Below are 21,426 nucleotides of genomic sequence, written 5' to 3'. Positions count from 1 at the left end.
GAGTTATTCCCCCAAAGTTGCTAATAACCTCTAATAACTGAGTTCAATATTATGCACTTCTTCTAATCAAAGGTTGCCGTTGGTTTCTGGCTGACAAAACCTTAATAAAGACAATAATTCTTGGCTTGCCCATAAGTGAGATTATGCAACCAGCAATGAGGAAGCCATTAAAAAATTAATTTAGGGGAAAGTTAATTGGTGTTTTGCAACTTGGTCAACAAAATGCTTCATCGTGATTAATGGGATTTTTCAAGGACTGAAAAACATTAAGCCTGAGGAAATTATTTTTCCTTATTAGCTTTTATTCTTCATCTATTCATTTGAGATTATAAGCAGGCAGAGATACTTAAGTGAATCCCATGATTTAAACAAACAAACAAACAACAAGCAAAGCAATGTTTTGTCTCCAGAAATAGAAACTAGAAAATAAAGGGGCTGGAGAAAGTCATTCTACTTATATGGCCTTAATCATCAATGGTTGGTTCTCTTTGGCTTAGACTGTAGAACTATATCTCCCAGCTTTCACAAGTCATACACCTTTTGCTTGTTTGTTTCAATGTGGTCCCATTACTTATGGGCTGCGCCATTTGCCCACGATCTCTCCACCCTCCGTCAACCACTGAGAGCTTTGGTTTATCCCCACTTGTGGCTCCTGCTCCCTCTCCAGCATTGGCAGTGAGTTTCCAGCTTTTAGACATTGCCTTGGTATCCCCCTCCTTGGAAATGAGAAAGCATCTTGACTGCTGTGAAAATCATTGGATTAAGAAAATCACCCTCCTCTGTGACCCACCCCTTCCCGCCCTCCAGAACGAAGGAGCCCAAGTGCCTACTTACATCCTGTGTCTTCTCAGTGCTCTGTGTCCTGTGGCCAAGGCGTGCAGCAGAGGCATGTGAGCTGTCAGATCGGGACACACAAAACAGCCAGAGAGAGTGAGTGCAGCCCACACACCAGACCAGAGTCGGAGCGTGTCTGCCAAGCCTCACCATGTCCTCTCTACACTTGGAGGGCAGAGCAATGGCAAGAAGTAAGTAGAGCCATGAAGTAAGTGCACACCTGCCTGCGTGTTGCTCCACCCCCTTGTCAGCATCATATCCGCACCCTATGGAGCCAGCAAAGCCATTGAGCACAGTGGCATTGTTGGCTCCTTCCCCAAAAGTTTGCTGCTCCTTCCCCAAAAGTTGGCTCTAGGCAATTCCTGTGTGTGTGTCCCTGGTATTCTTGACTGTTCCAAAGCTGTGTTCACTGAAAGGGTGTGTGTGTTGGGGGTTGGGGGAATGCTTTAACATGCCTTTGGCCAAGAGCATAAACACAGAGATAGCTTTCACAGAAGGGAAGATGGGAGGGATATTTTAATATGTTAGTTCAGATTTGGTTATTCTGTGCTAATTTAAATAGCCATAAACTGCAAGTCACAACACTTGAGGTAAAACCTAGGCTTATTTTCCTCTTTCTGTGGCATTGACTCTTATGGAGCAAAGATGAGCACTCATGTGAAACACTCATCAATTAATGTAGAATTTCCAACGGTTTCAACAATGGATGGAATCCGAAGAACTGTTGAGTTAATGCAGAAATAGGCCAGGCTTATTTTTCCTCCCCTCCACAAGTTAATTCTTGACTGAAGCAGACTCTGAAGTGTCCATGCTGAAATGTCTAGTGGCCGGGAGGCGATGGGTAGAGGTGGTATAAGACATTAGAAGGAGGTAGTCCCAGTTCCCAGAACAGAAAGCTAGATTATAGAAAGAGGGGGACAGATCTGGAAAGTAAAATCAGACCTGCTGGCATTGGAATGAAATAAAATATCCACACTGCCAAAGCAGGAAGATGAAAGACCACCCACACTGAGAGTGGTCCTCAACTCAAGGCAGTGTGGTTTGGAGGTCATTGTTCTGCTCTTTGTGCTGTGCTGGGACCTTTCTGTCCATCATCTCACTTCGTCTTTTGAGCAGCTAGATGAAGGTGAGAATTATCATCATCCCTTTTTTCAGGTGGCAAAACTAAGGTTCAGACAGACTTTGCCTGTGTCCAAGTGGCCCACATCCTGCAAGTGGAGGAAGCCACACATTGTACTGTTTTTTCTCTTAAGTCTTCATGACTTTCCAACTGTACTCTGCACCCTTGGGATCAGTTTCCCAGGATAAATCCATTCCCTACTACAGTGATTCTCTTCTTTAGGAATTCCTACTTCTCCATTGGCCTAGTCTATGTGACTCATTTTCCTTCTAGACTTTTCTTTGCTTCTGTCAGAAAGTGTTGGGAAGAATACCTAAGGCAGTTAAATTGTAGATTACTTGGACTGGAGCAAAATATGTTATCTGTCAGCATGCTTTGAATCATGTCAGTGTGGTCCCTACCTCAGCTCTGCCTTCAATAGCCACATGACTCAGACAGAGAAGTCTTATGTCTGAGCCTTGGCTTGCCACCTGTGGAATGGGAATGATAGTAACTTTGTAGAGTTGTTTTGAGGAAGTTGGAAAGACCACTTATCTATCTTCAGTCACAGTTCCGGGAAACTTGCCACTGTCTTTGGAATTCTTACCTCAGACCTATCCCTGCCCATTTTCTCCACCTCATTCTTCATGCCAAACTTAACTCTGTGTCCCTGTTCCAACCACTAGGGAGTGAGAAAGGGTTCACAGACGAATCAAAGCTAACTGCTTACACTGTAGCCAGTGCTTGAGAGTTCGAGAGCCAACTATGAAAGTATAAGCTCCTTTCTCAGTTCCTTCTGGATCCGTTGGGGGTACAAAACCACACAAGAAACTTGCCCAGAAGTGTCCATCTTTGCATGTGCTGTGCAGATGGGCCTTTTGAAATCCTTCTTCAAATATTGCTTTCAAGCTCCTTGTAAAAAGATTTAGGAGTGGTGATGCACGCCTTTAATCCCAGCACTCAGGAGGCAGAGGCAGGTGAATCTCTGAGTTATAGGCCTGCTGAGGACATATAATGAGACCCTCTCCAGAAGGAAGAGAAGGAGGAGGAGGAAGACAGTGCCGTGAGATGGCCTGATGGGGCTGGTATTTAGCGAACTCAGCAGAGGTTAACCATAGTCATGGAGTGAATGGTCTCTACAAGTGATAAGAAGCCAGGCTCTAGTGTTCACCCCTCCTCCGGCATGCTTTCTCATACTCCCAAGGAGGAGAGTTTAAGAGGCAACAGGTGGTGAAGGTGGCTGGAAGGCCATGAGTGACCCTGAATGGGAAAGTAAAATTCAAGGTAGCAGAGGAGAGACAGGCCCCATCAAACCCTTTGTGTTTCCCCGCTCGCAAGGCACAGTGGGAGCCTACCCGAGATGTCCACACAGCATCAAGGCTTAGAGGGAAGGTTGAAAACCACTAGGCAGCTGTCTTAAGTGACCACATCAGGAACCCCACAGCCTCAGCCCCACTCACCCGCGGCAGGACTGCTTTCGAGACCAAAGATGCTCTCTTTAAACAGTAAGTTGGTGCTCGCTGCACAGCGCAGCACTTCCCAACCTCTTTCCTCCTGTCTGTCTAGCTCTGGTCTCTTCTCACAACCTCTCACTCAGCTGCCATTCCACCTGAACTCGTCCCTGTGTGGGCTTATGTTCTAGTGACCCATGACCTGAAGTTGGTGACATATTCACAGCACAGTCTCCCAGCCAACCCAATGGGACACACTGGGGCTTCATCTACTGGAAATCCCTTTCTTTCCCAGCCGGCCATGGCAACCACTTCTTGTCCCGCTTGCCTTTCGTGTATGTATGCCACCTTCCGCTCCTCCTTGTGCAGTATTAAAACTCAGTCGGTTGTTGTCAAGACGAATTCCCTTCTAGGCCTGTGAGCAAACAGCATCCCTCTCCTACTAAGAAACAAATAGTCGGGGCATCTGAATTGAGAAACCTAACTTTCAAGTGTTCACCCTGCAGTGATTATCATATTTTATACAGCTGCAAGGATTGTGACCTGCACAACTCCAGGGAGTGCTTTTCCTGTAGGGTGCAATGTGAGAAGCTTCCCTTGGAATTGTCTAGTTCAGAGGTCTCACATTGGTGATACGAAATATAATAGAACGTAGTGTTTACTAAGCAATGGATGAGGCATTTGATGAGCATTTTTACACTAAGTAACCTGTTGAACTGTGTCCTTAACTCTTTGATGGTTTTTTTACCCACTTAATGTGAAGAAACCAGAGGCTAAGGTAGTTTAATCCATGAAAGTTCTTGCATGAAAGGCTAGAACACAAACTGTGAGAGTTTATATCCTTGGTTCCTCACATCGGCGTGGCCCTCGCCTGCATTGTTTCATTTCTCTCTCAGCGGCATCATAGTCTTTTCCTGGAGAGTTGGTTCCCAAGCATCGCTCACTTTCCAGGGTTGCACTCCACCTGCTTCTAAAACCAAGATTCTCCTCTGACCTACAAGTGGTAGGAAGGCTCTGGTGTTAGCACCACTCTGCTCAGAGGGATGTCTTTGACTATGCCAGTGAGAAAGGGTAGGGGCTGTTTAAGACGGGGACTTCTGTTTTCCAGAAATTTCCCAGCATTTAGTATATTACCTACAGCACACAAGATACCTTTGAATGGTGGAATTTATGAATGGAGGGAACAAAACATGGTGTGGGGAGCAGGGATTGGGGGATGAGCAATGCCTGTTTCTTCCACTAAAGAGTAAAGACATTCCAGTGTCTTCTGGAACAGTTAAGAAATGTTCCTTCTGGAAGGGCAGTGGCTGTGTTTTCTTGTCACAAGGCCATGAACATGCTGTGACTTTGCAGAAATGCCTGGCCTGTTGCTGTTTGGCCCAGAACAGGAATCGGGGCTTCTTTAGAGCATATTTCAAGTTTAAGAGCATTTATTACACTCAGCTGTAGAGTGACTCCCAAGTTCATCTCATTAGAATAGAATCATTAGAATGAACAGCAATTCCTTGGTCAGTTGAGTGATAGGATTTTCATAGTGTTTACAACAGGGAGTAGACAGGGCTTGTTATGTTCAGAGTTAGACCTTAACCCTTTCTTATCCATTGCCTCCTTGGCTTATTAAACACTGTGTCAATCAACTGAAAAATACCGGGCACTGGGCATTAAGAGTGTTATGGGTTTTATTTTTGTTTTTGTTTGTTTCTTGTTTTTTTCTCCCCCAAACCTCAAACTGTATCACCTAACCTCAACCTGAGGCTAAGTGTCATGGTGGCGTGTGCATTCAGCCCCAGTAAAAAGAAGGCTGGAAGGTGGCAAGCTGGAAGCTGACCAGGACTGCGTAGGGAGACCCCATCCAAAAAAGAACTGAGCAGGTCATAACTTAGAGGCAGAGATTGATCAGTTGCTTGGCTACCATGTGTAAGACCTTGCATTCAGGCCCTGGTGCCATGGGAAAGGAAGATGAGAGGAAATGAGATGCAAACCCTAGCCACCGTGATCCTCATGCCTATACCTGCCGTTGCTGCTCACCTCCATCCTTGCTAAGCCTTGAGAGGCTCCTCCCCTTCTGACCCTGGATGACTCACTTGTCTCTTCACTCTGTTTCATCAGCTGCCACAGCCCCCCACTTCAGCATGATTGGGATGCCCCCATTCCTTCCTCTTCCCTTCTAGCTCAGTAACAGTACCTGTTATGGAACCTGTGAGGTACATGTTTATACAGGGGACCCTTGGGATTAAACCTCAGTGGTTATATAAGGGACGTGTGAGACTCCAGGCTGAGAGCGCTGGCTCCCTGAATTAGGAGGACTGGAAGTCATGAAGCCACCACACGGACTTGTACCCACTGCATATGCTAGTGAGATGCATGATGTTAAAGAACGCCTCCAGAATGCAGCCTCTGCCTCTTTTTTGAATGACTGCTTTTTCTCTCTTTTAGACAATGGTAGATGAACTCATTTGTCCTTACCTTTCCTTGGGACATAAAAACCCAGCAAAAGCAGCCCCGTGTTATCAACCCATTGGGTCTGTGATTCATCTGCCCATATGCTTCCCAACAACAGTAATCTGCTACCAGAAATGACAAATCCTTCCATGCTTGGCGTAAGCATCCATTAAAAGGTAGAACCTGTAATTTTCCAGTAATGTTCTTTTCCCCATGGTTAGGGAATTGTGTCAAGACGTGTTTCAAATGAAAATAAACTTTATTACATTTAAGGATTGCAATGAAGAATCCTATTTAGATCACCAACCTATAGGAAATGGACATGTTGGAAGAAAATGGTGCCTTAGGGGTTTATTTTAGGTCTTCCTCATCCTCAGATTTTGAAGTTCTTTCCCATTAGTTTCAGCACCCTTGAAGGCATGCACCCTGCAGGACAATGAATACGCTACCCAATTTTCTTTCTTTCTTTCTTTCTTTCTTTTTTTTTGTTTTTTTTTTGTTTGTTTGTTTTTTGAAACATGGTTTCTTTGTGAATCAGTCCTGGCTGTGATGATTTCCTTTCTGCATCTAATGAATGCTGAAATTCATAGAGGAGGATGCTGTTACTTAGTCATTTATTTGGTTGCCACTCTTTTGACTCAGGAAGCCATAATTAAAACCCAGAAAACCTCTGCAATTCAAAATGAGGGTGCTTGAATTTTCTATTTTATTAGAACAATCTAGATGATATTCCAGGACAGGAAGCACTGGAGATTGTTGAGGACTGGACTGGGAGAAATGGCATTTACCAGTGCAGAAGTACCCAGGAACATGGGCTGGGTTTACTTTCCCTCATGACTCTGCTAAGATTTAAGATTCCAGAAGAAAAACTTTGCCACATGGTTTTCAGAGCACGAAAGAAGTCAATTATTTACCTCGTTTAAGTTTTAACTCCCAGAAAATTTTATTCTAGGTAAAATTTCTCAGTGCAGTTCCCTGCTGCTGTCAAAACAGATTTTTTAATAGTTAACTATTCTTCAAGACTGTGGAAGAAAATACTTAACAAGCTGTTGAGGAACCCTGCCATTTCTGCTGGGATCTGTTACTTATTGACAATGATTCAAACCTTATGAATTAGTGTGAATGCACTTGGACATGGCAAGATTTAGTTTAGGTTTAACTGTGATTGTGATGTCCCGAAATCCTAATTTTCCAAGGAATTACTCTTTTCTGTGGGTAAATATTCGTCTTTCAGAGATGTGTGTGGTTTTTAACATTCAGCAAAACACTGTGACTCCCCAGTAATTGTCAGTTTATTCCAAGGGGAACCCAAAACTCCAGACTCCTGAAGCTTGAACCAGGGAATCAGGCTCAGCAGTCCCCGCTTGTTTGAAGTGGTTTAGCTTCTTCTCATCTCACTGGAAACTGGTGACATGCCAACTAAGGAGGTTTGCTCCCAAGCAGTGAGACGTTGAAGTTTCCAAAGATAAAGCTACTGGGATGACCTGGCTTGTGTCTTTTGCTTCCTAAAAGAACAGTGACTCATAAAAGACAGTGAACACTAGCATATGCTCTGACAATTCTACTCCTAAGAACAGATTCCAAAGGATCAGATGTTGTCTTCAAATTGTTGTCTGAATGTCCATAATAGCATCATTCATAGTAGGTCAAAGGGAAACCATCAAATGTCCATTAACATATGAGTGAGTAAACTAAGTGTGGCATGTCCATACATTGAGCTATTGCAGAGTCTTGAAGAGCAGTGAAGCGTGGATACATTCTCCAATATGGAAGAATTCTGGAAACACTGTGCTAAGTGAGAGACGCCTAGTTGAAAAGGGCACTTACTAGGTGGGTCTCTGAATGTGAAGTCCCCAGAATAAGCAAATCCATTTATACAGAAAGCATGGTCTTAGTTACTAGGGTCTAGGCTAGGAGAAGGAAAGATGAGTGAGTGACTACTGAATTTGAGACAAGATTCGAGTAATGAAGATGTTCTATCATTGGGTTGTAGCAATGGTTGCACAGCATGGCATTCAGGTCATTAAATTGACATTTTAAGATGGTTATATGATGAATTTTATGTTCTTTTTATTATTGATGTGTGTGTATGTATGTACATGTGTGCATTCATGCGTGTGAATGAGAGTATCTGTGAGACACAAATGCATAATAATCAGTGGACAAACTTTACCTTGTTTGAGAGAGTCTTGTGTTGTTCTCTGCTGTGTTTGCCCAGCCAGATGATCCTCTACCTCCAAGGATCCTCCTGTCTCCTGCTTCCCATTTCCCCCACAGAGGTTCTGGGATTACCAATACTCATGCTATTCCTCCAGATTTTATATAGGTTCTGGGGGTGTCAAATGCTTTTACCACTGAAGCATCTCCCAGCCCTGTATTATTCCTTTTTTATCGTGCACAGATACAAAAACATGGGGTGAATTAGGGAAGACATCTCAGAGTGAAGCTGTCTCTCTAACCCAAATGTCTTTGGGGCAAACAGATAAGAGAAAATTCCTGCCTGTGCTGGCTAGTTTTGTGTCAACTTGACAGGCTAGAAGCTTCTATAATATTGGATTATGGGCAAGCATGTAGAGCAGTTTCTTCATTAATGATTGGTGTGGGTGGGCCCAGTCCTTTGTGGGTAGTGGCAGTCTTGAACTGGTGGTTCTGGGTTCTATAACAAAGCAGGCTGAGCAAGCCATGAGGAGCAAGCCAGTGAGCAGTATTCCTCCAAGGCCTTTACATCAGCTCCTGCCTCCAGGTTACTGCTCTGTTTGAGTTCCTGCCCTGACTGCCACAAACAATGCTGTGGAGGTCTTAGTGAAATAACCTTTTCTTTCCCAAGTTACTTTTGGAAAAGGTGTTTCATCACAACAGTACAAACAGTAACTTAGACTCTGCCACTATGCAAAAAAAAAAAAAAAAAAAAAAAAAAAGGAGGGGGTCTATGGCTCTCCCTACAGAACTTACATGGGGAATTCTGAAAGAAAGTATGCTAATAGCATATCAAAAGCTTGCTGATGTGAGAGAAGCTGGAGGCAGCAGACATTCCCTGTGACAGAAGTCAGCCTCTTCCCTGAAACTTTCTGAAATAGTCCAAACCTAGAATGTCGAGTGGCAGCAATGCTCTGGACAGGCTTTGGTGACAAAGCAGATAGCAGAGGTCTGCCTTCCAAGCAGAGTTTGTTGACGGATGAAACATGCGATTTGTTCTGTCTTCTTTGCTGGATTATGGAAGGTATGACAGGGCAAGTAATTTAGGCTCTAACAGCCCCAGGTTCTTCGCCTAATAACTGGAGGTGATAGCCTTTGCTTTTTCCTGCTGCCCAGATGTCCCTTTTAGTGTCCATCCTTGATACTTCAATAGCTCCTTTCTGAGAACCAGGGAATCCTGGTCATGGGCACCCTTGTCCATCAGGGTGTTCTACCTTCTGTTGGAACTCAGTGGGTAGTTGTTGGGAGTCTAGAACTGAGGACAGTCCACCTGACGGAGGCCTGGCTGTCAGACCATACACACCTGAAAGCGGCTTCATCGAGAGTGGAAAATGTACCCTTGAGGTGTTCTGGAATAGAAAAGTGGCCAAAAATAGCATAATCTGTGAAAACATAATTTTAATTATGTTTAATGTCTACTTATTTGATGTGAAAATATTATTTTAATTATTTATGAGATGCAATGAACAACTATGTAGGTGATGACCTTTCTGGCCCTCGAAGTATTTTAATGCCACCTTGACAACTGTGGGACACAGTTTCTTCTGTTTCCCTTCCTTCTCCCCCTCAGTTCCTTCTTTTTCCTTTTTTAGACATTGTCTCTCTGTGTAGCCCTGGCTGTCCTAGAACTCACTATGTGGACCATGCTGGCCTCCCATTCAAAGATCCCCCCATCTCTGCCTCCTGAGCACTGGGATCAAAGCCACGTGCCACCATGCCTGGTGTTTGCTCCCCTCTTTCCCTCCAGCCTTCTCCTTCCTCTTGTCCCCTTTCTCTTCACCTCCTTCCCCTTCTCCTCCCATCCTTTAGATCTTTGTCTTCCTCCCTTCCTCTCTTTCACCTCCCTACTCCACTTCTCCTTTCTTCCCTATTTTTTTTTCAGTAATAGGAATCATGTACACACTGGGCAAGTACTTTGCCACAGTGCTACACCCCCAGCCACGGATTCGGTGTTTGAGGGAGGGTTGACAAAAAAACTGTGGAAGCCTCATCCAAGCTTGTGTTCATTCATTCATTCTTTCTTTCATTCACCCTTTTATTTCCTCATTCAGACAGACATGTATGGAAAGCACATCCCTGTGCCAGGGATAAAGTTGTCAGATATATAGATAGAAACAACCAGCACCTAGGGATCTCACCACTTCAACAGCTGTCTAGCTAAGTCATCAGATAACCAGCTGTGTGAGGCTTTACCTGACCCCACCCCATTTGTCTCTTGCAGTGCACCAAGACGTGTGGTGAAGGCTCCCGGTACCGACAGGTGGCGTGCGTAGCCGAGGACCAAAGCGAGGTGCACAGTGCACATTGTGACTCTGACCAGCGTCCTCCAGACCGTGAGAGCTGCAGCCTGCAGCCCTGCGAGTATGTGTGGATCACAGGAGAGTGGTCTGAGGTACTGTCCTGGGGAATGTGTGATGCTTTCAGTACAGGAGCAGCAGGGTGATGGGGTGATGCCTTCCAGGTCCACTTCTGAGAAACATGTGTTCTCACACAGTGACAATTCCCTGACTTCTGCTTTCTGGGAGTCACCTTAGTTCCTTTTAGTACAGATAAAAAGGAATTATTATAGGGGCTGAAAAGTCATAGGATGCCTTCAGGTGCCAGCAGAAAGTTATGCATAAGAATGTATCTTGAGGCTAGGGAGAAAACTGAGTAAAAGTGTTTGCAATGCAAGCATGAGGACCTGAGTTCAAATCCCGGGAACTCATATAGAAGCTGGACATCGTGACTTGAGTATCTATAACCTTGGTCCCCTACTGGGAGATGGGAAGTGAAGAAAGAAGACTACTCTAGTATTTGCGCCTAGATGATATATTTGCTGTGCTGAACTATATATCTTTACTCAAATTGATCCAAAAGTCTTTTCTAACCATTTCCCCTGCCTTCTACAACACTGATTTTCATCTTCTGAGGGGGCATTTGTCAATGTTGGGAGATGTCTGGTTATCACAGCTAAGACAGGGGGTACTTCTGGTATCTTGCAAGTGGAGGCCAGGGTTATTACAAAGTGATGCACAGTGCACTGCACATGCCCACAACACACACACATCAGAGGCCCAGAGTTCCAAGGCAAAGAACTCTTCTTCTCCAGACAGCATGAAGAGCCTTTAAACAGTGATAGGAGAGCCTAAGTTCAGATCCCCAGAACTCATGTGAAAAGCCAGGCATGCCCACACGTATCTGCAGTTCCAGAGCTTATGGGTAGCATCAGGAAGCTCTCCATGGATCCCAGCCTAGGCAATCAGTGAGCTCAAGATTCAATGAGAAGCCTCTCAAAAACAATGATGGGGAGTGATAGAAAAAACATCCTGTGTTTAACTTTGACTGCTGCATATGTACCCATGATCACACACACACACACACACACACACACACACACACACACACACAAAGACAGAACATTAAGATATACATTTACACAGTTGCCAACAAGGAACAAGTAAGTCCAGATATGAGTGTTCAGAAAATTCATTGAGTAGCTTGGGTCAAAATCTTCCAAGCATTCAGATCCCAGCAAGAGAAGATTGAGAAGGGCCTCTGGATATACCTCCTTTCTTCTCATCCCTCTCAGTATTGGGCGAGCTCTCCCTAGTGCCCTCCTCCTGTCTCTCCACAAGTCTTCTGTCTCTCAGTAAACTCCTCCTTTGGGCTCTGATTCCTTCCTATCTGACTGTAGTTGCTATGCCTCCCTCTCAGCCAAAACCAGCATCTCCCTCGTGATCAGCCTCTTCAATGGGGCTTTACTATGCCGACAGACTTTCTGTCTCTTTCTGAGAGCCATGTTGTTCCATGTAGCTGTACTGCAACCTCAACCATCAACAGATGAAAGGATGTCTTTGAGTGCATGTGTGTACATGTTTATGTATACACATTGTGTAAGTGTGTGTGGTGGAAGCCAGAGGACAGCCTCAGGGATTTTCCTCTGGCGCTGTCCACCCCGCCCCCTCGCCTCCCGCCTGCCCCTTTTGGACATCAGGTCTCTTACTACACTAGAAGTCATCAAGTAGGCTAGCCTGGCTGGCCAGCAAGCCCCATGGATCCACCCATCTCCCTCCACGGTGCTAGGATTACACATGCACGCCACCACTTCTGGCTTCTTCTGAATGAATTCTGGGAATCAAACTCCAGTCCTTTTAACTGCACAGCAAGCGTTTGGCTCACTGAGTTACCTCTTCAGCCCTAAAAGAACATCTTTGGGAACATAGTTTCCCATACTCCCACAGATTCTCAAGTATGTTATGGATTGAAAGCAAACCTACATATTTTTATAGCAAAGGGTTAGAAGCAGATTTGGGCACAAACACAAGGACCACAGAGTCAGGGTCTGCAAGGATATAGGCAGGGAGAAGCTGGTCCCAGAACTCCTAGAAACTGTGCTTGAAGATGCTAGAGCAACTGCAAGGTACTCCTTCACTCTGGGACCTGTGCTTCTGGAAAGTTCTCTGTGTTGTTCTCAGCATTCACACCTCCCAAGTATGCAAGTCCTAGGACAGCCATGTGAAGAGAGGCTATAAGAAAACATGCATCTGCAGCATGAGGTCTGCAATACAGCCCTGCTGAAATGGGGCTGTCGATATTGCTTTGTTGTCACATTCAAGTTAGAAAAGGAAACTTTGCCTGTGAAGAGCTGCACGCATAAGGCCATGGCATTTGGAGTCCACTTACCCCACAGCTGCCACCTGCCCACTTCCAAACCCTGGCCTAGAGGAGCTGGGGGCTGGAGAAGTCATCAACTGTTTCGTTGTGCTACACTGTCAGCTGACCCATAGTATCTGGTCGTCCTGGATGCTTTACAGTTGTTTGGAGGCTTCTGACCATGTTTGTGGCCCAGCTCATCAGCAAATGTGTGTCTCCTAAGGCGCGTAAATGGCTGGCAGGCTGCTTTTGCTTTTGGTGTATAGGGGCTTGGCTCTCAGCATCTGCCTTCTCCAGTATACAGCCTTGAGGAAGTCAGCACATACTGAGGCCATAAAGGCATGAGGTCACACCCTCTAGAACACCCACAGCTCAGCTAGGCAGAGCTTGTCAACATCTCTCTACACTGAGACACTGGGGTAGCCTGAAGTCTCCTGGCCAGGAGTCAGCTGGGTCCTCCGGCATGTGAGCAGCAACAGCCAAAGAAGGAAGAAATAAGGATGGCACGTTTCCAGGTCTCCAGCCAGCTGGGAGGGCGGGCTCGGGATGCTCAGCATGCCTCTGGCTGGCTTTCTTCTATCCTGTTGCTAGGATTTCTCCAAGGCCAGCCCAGAAAAGTTAAAGGAGAAGAAAATGGCGTAGCTTAAAGCAACAGGGCAAGAGACATCAGGCAGACAGGGTGGCTTTCAAATGTCCTTGGGGATTAATGAAAATTGGACCCTCATCCTGGAAGAAACATGACATACACATGACGTGCTATTTCCAGGAGCTCCTCTCGTGCCCTGCAGTCTAGAGAGGTATAGAGACGCTGACTCCTCTCTGTTTGTGTAGTGCCTTTACCAAGAATGGCACTTACGCACAACACTGCCTAGAAGCGTCATCCAAGTGGTATGAATTGTAACTTGATTTTATTTTTTTCTATTAGCATACGCTAATTATAAATTTAAAATGGGCCTCATTATGATAATTTCTTCCCATTACCCTCTCTTGTCCACTCCTGTTCCCACTGATCCCCTTATCTTTCCTACTAGTCCCCCTTCTAGTGTGAGTGTGTGTGTGTGTGTGTGTGAGAGAGAGAGAGAGAGAGAGAGAGAGAGAGAGAGAGAGAGAGAGAGAGAGAGAGAGAGAGAGGAGAGAGGAGTTTCACCAGAGTTGCTTGCAGGAGCACAGGTGAGAAGTTATTTGCAGACATAAATGATGGACTAACCCACTGAAGAAAACATTTCTCTCCCAGCAACCATTAATTTCGCACAGATCCTCAGAAGGGGTGGCACTCCTGAGCTCCTCCTCCCCTCCATAGCCGGACATTGACTGACTCAATCTTGTAGCGCTCTAATACAGCTATCACAGCTAATTCAAGCGTGCCACAGTCATGCCATACCCAGAAGGTTCCAGCATTCCACAGAACTCTACCTCATCCTCAGGCTCTTGCATTCCTTCTTTTCTGCCCTCTTTTCTGCAATCTTCCCTGAACCTTGGAAAGGGTAACAGGATGTCTCATTTAAGGCTGAGCACCCAACAGTCTCTTATCTTCAGTATCTTGACCAGTCTTGAGCCTGTAATTACTACTGACTGCCCCCAAAGCAGCATCTCTCATGGGAGCTGATGGCGGCACTCAACTGTGGACATGAGTGTAATTATTTAGGAGTCTGTTGACGACTGTGTCATGCCCACCAGTGCCCAAGTGGCATGTTGGCAGTATATGAATAAAACTGTTGTTGACAGTTCTCTCCACCAGTGGCCTGTAGAGCACGATCCATCTCTGTGAAAATAGGGAGGAAGTTTCCAGCAGCCAAAGTGTATGGTGTCTTTAGTCAATAGGCTTGTACCATCTAGTTATGGGGGGAACCAACCACGGCAGCAGTTGCCTGAATCATTTGGGGGCTCTTGGGACTCTCCCTGACCAACATCTCACTGGGAGGTGGCCCACCCCATCATTTTTGTTATGGGGTCTACTTTCCTCGCCTCCTCAGGATACTGTTTTGAAGATTTTTAGTTTTCTTTTTAACTAGATTACCAAGTTTCCTTACACCCTTTTCATATATTCTCAGTTTTCCTTGATCCCCCTCAAGCCACCCTGCTGCCTGTCTCCCTGCTCTCTCACCCTCTTCATTTAAGCTATTCCACCCCCAGATTCTCCCTTCTGCCTTCATGTGTTCTGTTACCCTCCCTGCCCCACTCTTAACCCCCACCACAGTGATTTTCTACTTCCCTGTCTTCTGCACAGCCTCACTCCCACAGAAACATACATATGGAGAAATTAGCAGCCGGGACCTGCATATGACACTCAACGTGCAGTATTTGTCTTTTTGAGTCCGGGTTACCTCACTTAAACTCCATCCATTTTCCTGAAGATTTGATAATTTCCTGTTTATTAATGGCTGGGTTAAATTCCGTTGTATATGTATATTATATTTTCTTAAAGATTTTATTTCTTTTTCATTTTTAATTATGCGTATATCTATGTGTCCATGTGAGGTTGTCCACCTGAGTGTAGTTCTTGATGAGGCCAAAAGAGAATGTCAGATGCCTCTGAGCTGGAGTTCCAGATGGTTGTGAGCCACCTGATGTGGGTATTAAGAATCAGGTGGGGTGGTGGTGGTGCACACCTTTAATCCCAGCACTTTGGAAGCAGAGGCAGGTGGACCACTGTGAGTTTGAACTAGCCTGGTCTACCGAATGAGTTCCAGGACAGCCAGGACTGTTTCACAGAGAAACCCTGTCTCAAAGACAAAGCAAAACAAACAAAAGCATCAGCTCAGGTCCTCTGCAAGAGCAGTGCTTGAATCTAATCAGGAAGTCATCTCCCCAGCCCTTACTCATCTTCATTATCTATTCTTCAGTTGACCAACATCTAAGGGATCCCATAGATAGAGTAGCAGTAAATGTGATCTGCAAGTGTGGGTGGCAGGATAGAGTCCTCTGGGTGTATTTCCAGAGCAGCATATCCGGGGTCACGTGGTAGCTCTACCTTTGGTCATTTGGGAAACTTCTACAGTGATTTCCGTAGTAGCTGCATCAGTTTACCCTCCCACTGTAAGTAAGCTATTTCCATTCTCTGTACCTTTGCCAGCATTTGTTGTTAATTATTTACATTATAGTAAGAATTTTGATGGGGAAAGATGGAATCTCAAACACTTTTAATATGCATATCTCTGGTGGAAAATGATATTGAACACTTTTTAAATGTTCCCTAGCTGTTAATACTTTTTTTTTAATTTTGAGAATTCTCTGTTCAGATCCAGGGCCCATTTTCTTTTTTACTTTTATTGATTCTTTGTGGATTTCACACAATGCATTCGACCCTTTTATCTCCCTCATCTTCTTGCTTCTGCCCTCTGCCCTTGCAACCCCCCCCCACTCAAAACCAAATTTAAAAGAAAAACCAAAACCAAAGCAAACAAACAAATCTTGTTGTGGAAGCTGTAGTGTCCCAATGAGTCATGCAGTTTACCCTTTGGTCCATTCATCTTTACTTGCGAATGTTCATTGCCATGAGTCCCTGGGTCTGGCTCTCGGCCTCTGGTTCTGCTACAGCACTGATTACAGGCTGTCACTGGGGCTCCTCTTAGATATCCTGTTGTTACCCTGGGTCATAGAGCTCCTGACTATTTAGGATCTGTAGGTTTGTCCCCTTCACCTGCTTTGTGGGGTGGGCCAATCATAGCCCTAGTTCTGGGCCTGGGTGGTAGCTGAGTTGGTCAGCACCCAACCCCCAGCTCTCCCTCATCTTCACTACCCAGGAGAGCTCTCCAGCACCTGCCTCAACTGGCTCACCCAGTGCAGCCTGTAGCAAGGAGCAGGGCCAGTTCTGCTCTCTGGCTCTCAGATTGGGATCCCTTGTATTCATATCCCCAGGGCCAGCTCTACTGTTTTGCCCAAGCAGGATTCATGCTCCTCTCTCCTGGTTGCTATAGGAGAAATACAAGGTGGCGGGGGGGGGTAGCTCTCCTGCTCTCATGCCCTCAGGACTGGCTCACTTGTGTGTGCCTGCTCCCTCCCCCCCATACACACACACAAGGTCAGCTCTAGTGTGCTGTGTGCTGCCCAGGTGGGGCACAGGGCCTGCTCTCCTGTGTGCTGCAGCTGGCAAGGGGCAGGGTTAGGACTCTAAATCTTTTGACCCGGGGCCAGCACTCTCACCAGCTGTAGGTTGTGATGGGTTAGGGAGAGAATGAGGAAGGGTATCTTTCTCTCACACATGGTACCACATGGCAGATAGGGGTGCGGGCTCAGGTCTCCTGCTCTCATGCCCTCAGGGTCTGCTCACCTGTGTCCCCAGAGGGTCAGCTCTAATGTGTTGTCCAGGTGAGATGCGCATCTGTGGTGAGGGGTGGGGCTATTTTTCCTGAGTGTGTGTGGGGGAAGGGGCTTTCCCCTCAGGGGTAGAGCCAGCTTGCCTGCTACAGAATCCAGTGAGGGGCATGGCCAGCCATCCCGATGAAGGGTGGGGCTGGCTCAACACAGCATGGCTGCAATGACCCCGGTGCTAATGTGGGCCATGGACATCACCACAGACCCCAGCTGCGCAGGACCACGAGCTCAGAGACTGCCCTCAGCAGCAGTTCAGGGCCAGTGGCTACCACAATCCTAGAGACAACATAAGCCACCCAAATCATCCTGGACCCAGCAGCAGCAAGGCACCCAGGCACCAGCATAGTCCCAGATGGCTAACTAGACCCCAGGCATCCACAGCGCCCTCCTGGGCAACAGGACCCATAGACACCACCCCAGACCCTAGCCACTGAGGGGCCATGGACACAGACACGGTCCTAAGCAGTGGCCTTGCCAGAACATCTCCGTGGCTTCAGGTGGCAGCACTAGTCACCCAGATCAGCGTGGCCCCGCAGAACCCATTTTTTTATTGGGTTGTTTGATATTTTTTGTTTGTTTAATATTTTGAATTCTTCATATAGTCTTTATAGAGATTCTCTTTCAGGTGTGTAGTTGGCAAAGATTTTCCTTCCACTCTGTAGGCTGCTTCTTAATTCAATTAACTGCTTTCTTTCTGTATAGTATTTTAATTTCATGAGGTCTCATTATTGGACTTATTTTCTGAGTGATTGGACTCATGGTCAGAAAGTCCTTACCGGAATCTATATCTTGGAGTGTTTTTTTTTCTAATTTTACTCTATTGGTTACAGAGTTTGGGGTCTTACATTCTAAGGTATTTGGAGTTGATTTTATGCAAAGTGAGTGATGGGAATCTAGTTTCATTTGTCTAACCTGTTGAAATCCAGTTCTCTCAGTATCATCTTTTGAGCAGGGTGTTGTCTTGCAAGTGTGTATTTTTGGCATCTTTATCAAAGATCTGGTGGCTGTAACTTGTGTGACTTATCTGTAGATCCCATATTCCAGTGATTCTCAACCTGCAGGCCTCAACCCTTGGGGTCACATTTTCATATATCCCACATATCAGATATTTCCATTACAATTCATAACAGAAGCAAAATTACAGTTATGAAGAAGCAACAAAAATAATTTTATAGTTGGGTCACCACAACATGAGGAACTGTATTAAGAGGTAGCAACATTAGGAAGGTTGAGAACCACTGCTCTATTCTATTTCGTGGATCTAGGTAGATCTGTTTTCTGTGCCAATACAATGTTGATTTTATTACTTGAAGTTAGACATGAGGATACCTCCAGCATTTTTCTTTTTACTAAGGATTACTTTGGCTCATTGGTGCTCCCATATAAACTTTTGTTTTTATTTCTCTGAGGAACGATATAAGAGTTTTGACGGGGACTGCACTGAGTCTGTGTATTGCTTTTAGTAGAATGCCTGTTTTCATAAGAAGTTTTTCCACCTTCTAGCATCATCTTCCTCTATTTAGTCCTTCAGTACCTTAAAGTTCCATTGTGGAGATCTTTTGCTGCCTTGTTTAGGCTTATTTCAGAGTTGGTTAGGATTTTCGAGGCTGTTGTAAATGAGATTGTTTTCCTGATTTCTTTTTCCATGTTTGTCATTGGCATACAGGAAGGCTACTGATTTTCATATGTTAATTTTGTATCCTGCAATTTTTCTGAATGTGTTTATCAGTCACAAGTGTTCTCTGGCAGAGTTGTTGGAGGCTTTTTTATACATAGAATCATATTGTCTGCAGATAGGGATGTTTTTACTTCTCCTATTTTCTCTCTTATCTTATCACTCTAACTCACAAGCATTCATTCTACTGAGTGAAGAGACTGCACAAGCTCCTCTTGTTCCTGATCTTGGAGGGAATACTTTGAGTTTCTTTTCTGAGTGTGTTTGGCTGTAGGTTTGTTGTGTATAGCTTTACTGTGTTGGAGTGTGTTTCTGCAATTCATAGACTCTTTATGGCTTTTATCATGAATGGATGTTGGATTTATGTCAATGGCTTTTTCTTCATCTGCTGAGGCTATCACATGGTATCTGTCTTTGAGTCCATTTATATGATATCTTGCATTTGTGGATTTGTATAAGTTAAACCATCTCTGCTTCTCTGGAACAAAGCCAATTTGACCATGATAAGTGATATCCTTGATATGTTTAGGAACTTAGTTTGTCAAGTATTATATTAATTTTTGTGTCTGTTTTCATTTGGGATATTGGTATATCATTTTCTTTTTGTTGCTGCTGTGTCTTTTGCCATATACTTACAATAAAAGAATCACATGACAGCTCAATTTAGAAAGAAAAGGGAGCAGGAAAGTGACTTGTTGTCCAAAATGCATAGCGAGGGACAGAAGACAGAAGGGAACTGGGCAGACGGCGAATGGGCACAAACAGAGAACCACAGAGAGCAGGAGATTGGATGAGGGACTCTGAAGTCTCCTTCTGGAAAATATTTGCATTGCACTCTGAGAATGCAGCTCACAGGCTGACCGCAGGCCCCTTTTCCTCTCCACATTCAATGGGTTGCTAGCATGGTCTTAGAGCACTAGAAAGGGGGAGTTTGGAGGCATAGGGATGTCTGTATCCTTCTCTGGGTTTTGAGATGCCTGCCTGGGAAGCCCCAGTTTGGGGAGTGTCTGGGAGCCTGCTGAGGATGAAGCCTGAGATGAAGGCTTCAATAGATCAACAAGAGAGAGCATTCTGCAGCTCCCACAGGAGGGCAAACTTGGTGTGGAGGGTGGGTGCTTACCGTGGCTGCTACAGGAAACCTCTGGAACATCCCCTCTTGACCTCTCTCTTCTCAGTGTTCAGTGACCTGTGGGAAGGGCTACAGGCAAAGGCTGGTCTCCTGCAGTGAGATTTATACCGGCAAGGAGAATTACGAATACAGCTACCAAACCACGGTGAACTGCCCAGGCACACAGCCGCCAAGCGTCCATCCCTGCTACCTGAGGGACTGTCCTGTCTCAGCCTCCTGGAGAGTTGGTAACTGGGGCAGTGTAAGTAGGGGCTGACTTGTCAACTCTGAAATCGCAAACCTTCTCTGAAGGCCTCCTGCCTGCCTGCAACTTGGCATGGCTGATTGGAGGAGAACAAGCAATCTAAATCCAAACAGCTGACAGTTCATCTTGCTTCACCCCAGGAAAAGCAAGTTGTCAAGTTCTGTGCCTCAATTTCTTCATTTATAAAATAGAGCTCTATGAAGATGATTTGAGTTATATATAAAAAGCACTTAGGTGATTGTGATCATTTTTATGTTACATTTTACTCTTTCCCCTACATCTTTACTATACTTTTTTCCAACTAACCTTTGGAACCTGGCATCTGGTAAGAGTTGCACAGGAAGCATTTTGGCTGCCTCCATTGTGGAGGCCCCTACACTCTCGCCTGTGCAGGAAGAACGTTGTTTACTCGGGGCACAAAATAGAATATTCGAAATTAAGTCTGTCTGGGAAAATCATTGTCACCGTCTTCTGGCTTTGGGCTAGGAAACTCTCAGGCGAAAGTGTGTAATGTGATAAAAGTCATGAGGGTTTGAATCTGATCTCCATGAGGGCCGTGAACAAATTCCTTCACATCTGAGCCCAGATCTTCCATCTGTAAAAACAAGTACTGTCAGTGCTATCTCACAGGGTTGTCAAGTGTCTTACATGGGAAGGGGGAAGTGTGTGCATAACTACATACAGTGACACACATGTGTAAATGTTTTTTATAGACTTGTGTGTTTTATAGATATAATATATATGTATATACATATACATATATATAATGCTTAAGTACATATATGTGAAGCTTAACACAGTAGTGATAAGAAATCAATAAATGCCAGCAGTGTGTCACACAGCCCCAGGGCTCCAAGCTTTGTGTCATGATGCCTATATGTCCCAGGTTCAAGAGCCACCCACTGACTCATCTTTGCCTTCTAGTGCTCAGTGTCCTGTGGTGTGGGAGTCATGCATAGATCTGTGCAGTGTTTAACCAACGAGGACCAACCCAGCCACTTATGTCCTGCTGGTCTAAAGCCAGAAGAACGAAAAACCTGTCACAATGTTTATAATTGTAAGTTGCTCCACCATGGAGAGCAAAGCATCAGTGTTCATCTGTCTATTTGTCTGTCTTCTTTAGAGATGTAGTACTTTTCTGTGTTTTTGTGGTGTGTTGGGCGGGGGGGGCAGGGGGAGGCGGTGCCTGCACTTTTGTGCTCAAATTTTTGGAAGCCAGAGACTGATCTCAAGTGCCCTTCCTCGGTCACTCTCCACCTTACGTTGCTCACTGAAGCTAGAGCTCACTGATTCACCACACTGCTGGCCCGTGAACCTTCATTGTCCTCCTGTCTCCCCCTCCCCAGCTCTGAGATTACAGCACACACTCACAGCCAGCTTTTGTGGGCGATCCATCACATCAACCTC

At 45.3% G+C, this 21,426-nt stretch overlaps 1 protein-coding gene across 1 annotated transcript in view; it reads left to right on the top strand.

Moving 5' to 3' along the window:
* Positions 1-21,426, top strand: part of Adamts9 (ADAM metallopeptidase with thrombospondin type 1 motif 9) — a 158,423-nt gene that overhangs the window by 112,540 nt on the left and 24,457 nt on the right. Inside the window, exons 30-33 of the mRNA XM_005071171.4 lie at positions 852-1,025; positions 10,244-10,414; positions 19,822-20,016; positions 20,944-21,076. Of these exons, the coding sequence (XP_005071228.1) occupies positions 852-1,025; positions 10,244-10,414; positions 19,822-20,016; positions 20,944-21,076 (673 nt within the window). The remainder of the gene's footprint in view (positions 1-851; positions 1,026-10,243; positions 10,415-19,821; positions 20,017-20,943; positions 21,077-21,426) is intronic.

This window comes from Mesocricetus auratus, unplaced genomic scaffold (genome assembly GCF_017639785.1).
Source record: "Mesocricetus auratus isolate SY011 unplaced genomic scaffold, BCM_Maur_2.0 Super-Scaffold_100676, whole genome shotgun sequence".
Lineage (NCBI taxonomy): Eukaryota > Metazoa > Chordata > Mammalia > Rodentia > Cricetidae > Mesocricetus > Mesocricetus auratus.
The sequence above is the reverse complement of the archived record's forward strand: the minus strand, read 5'-3'. Positions and strand labels throughout refer to the sequence as shown.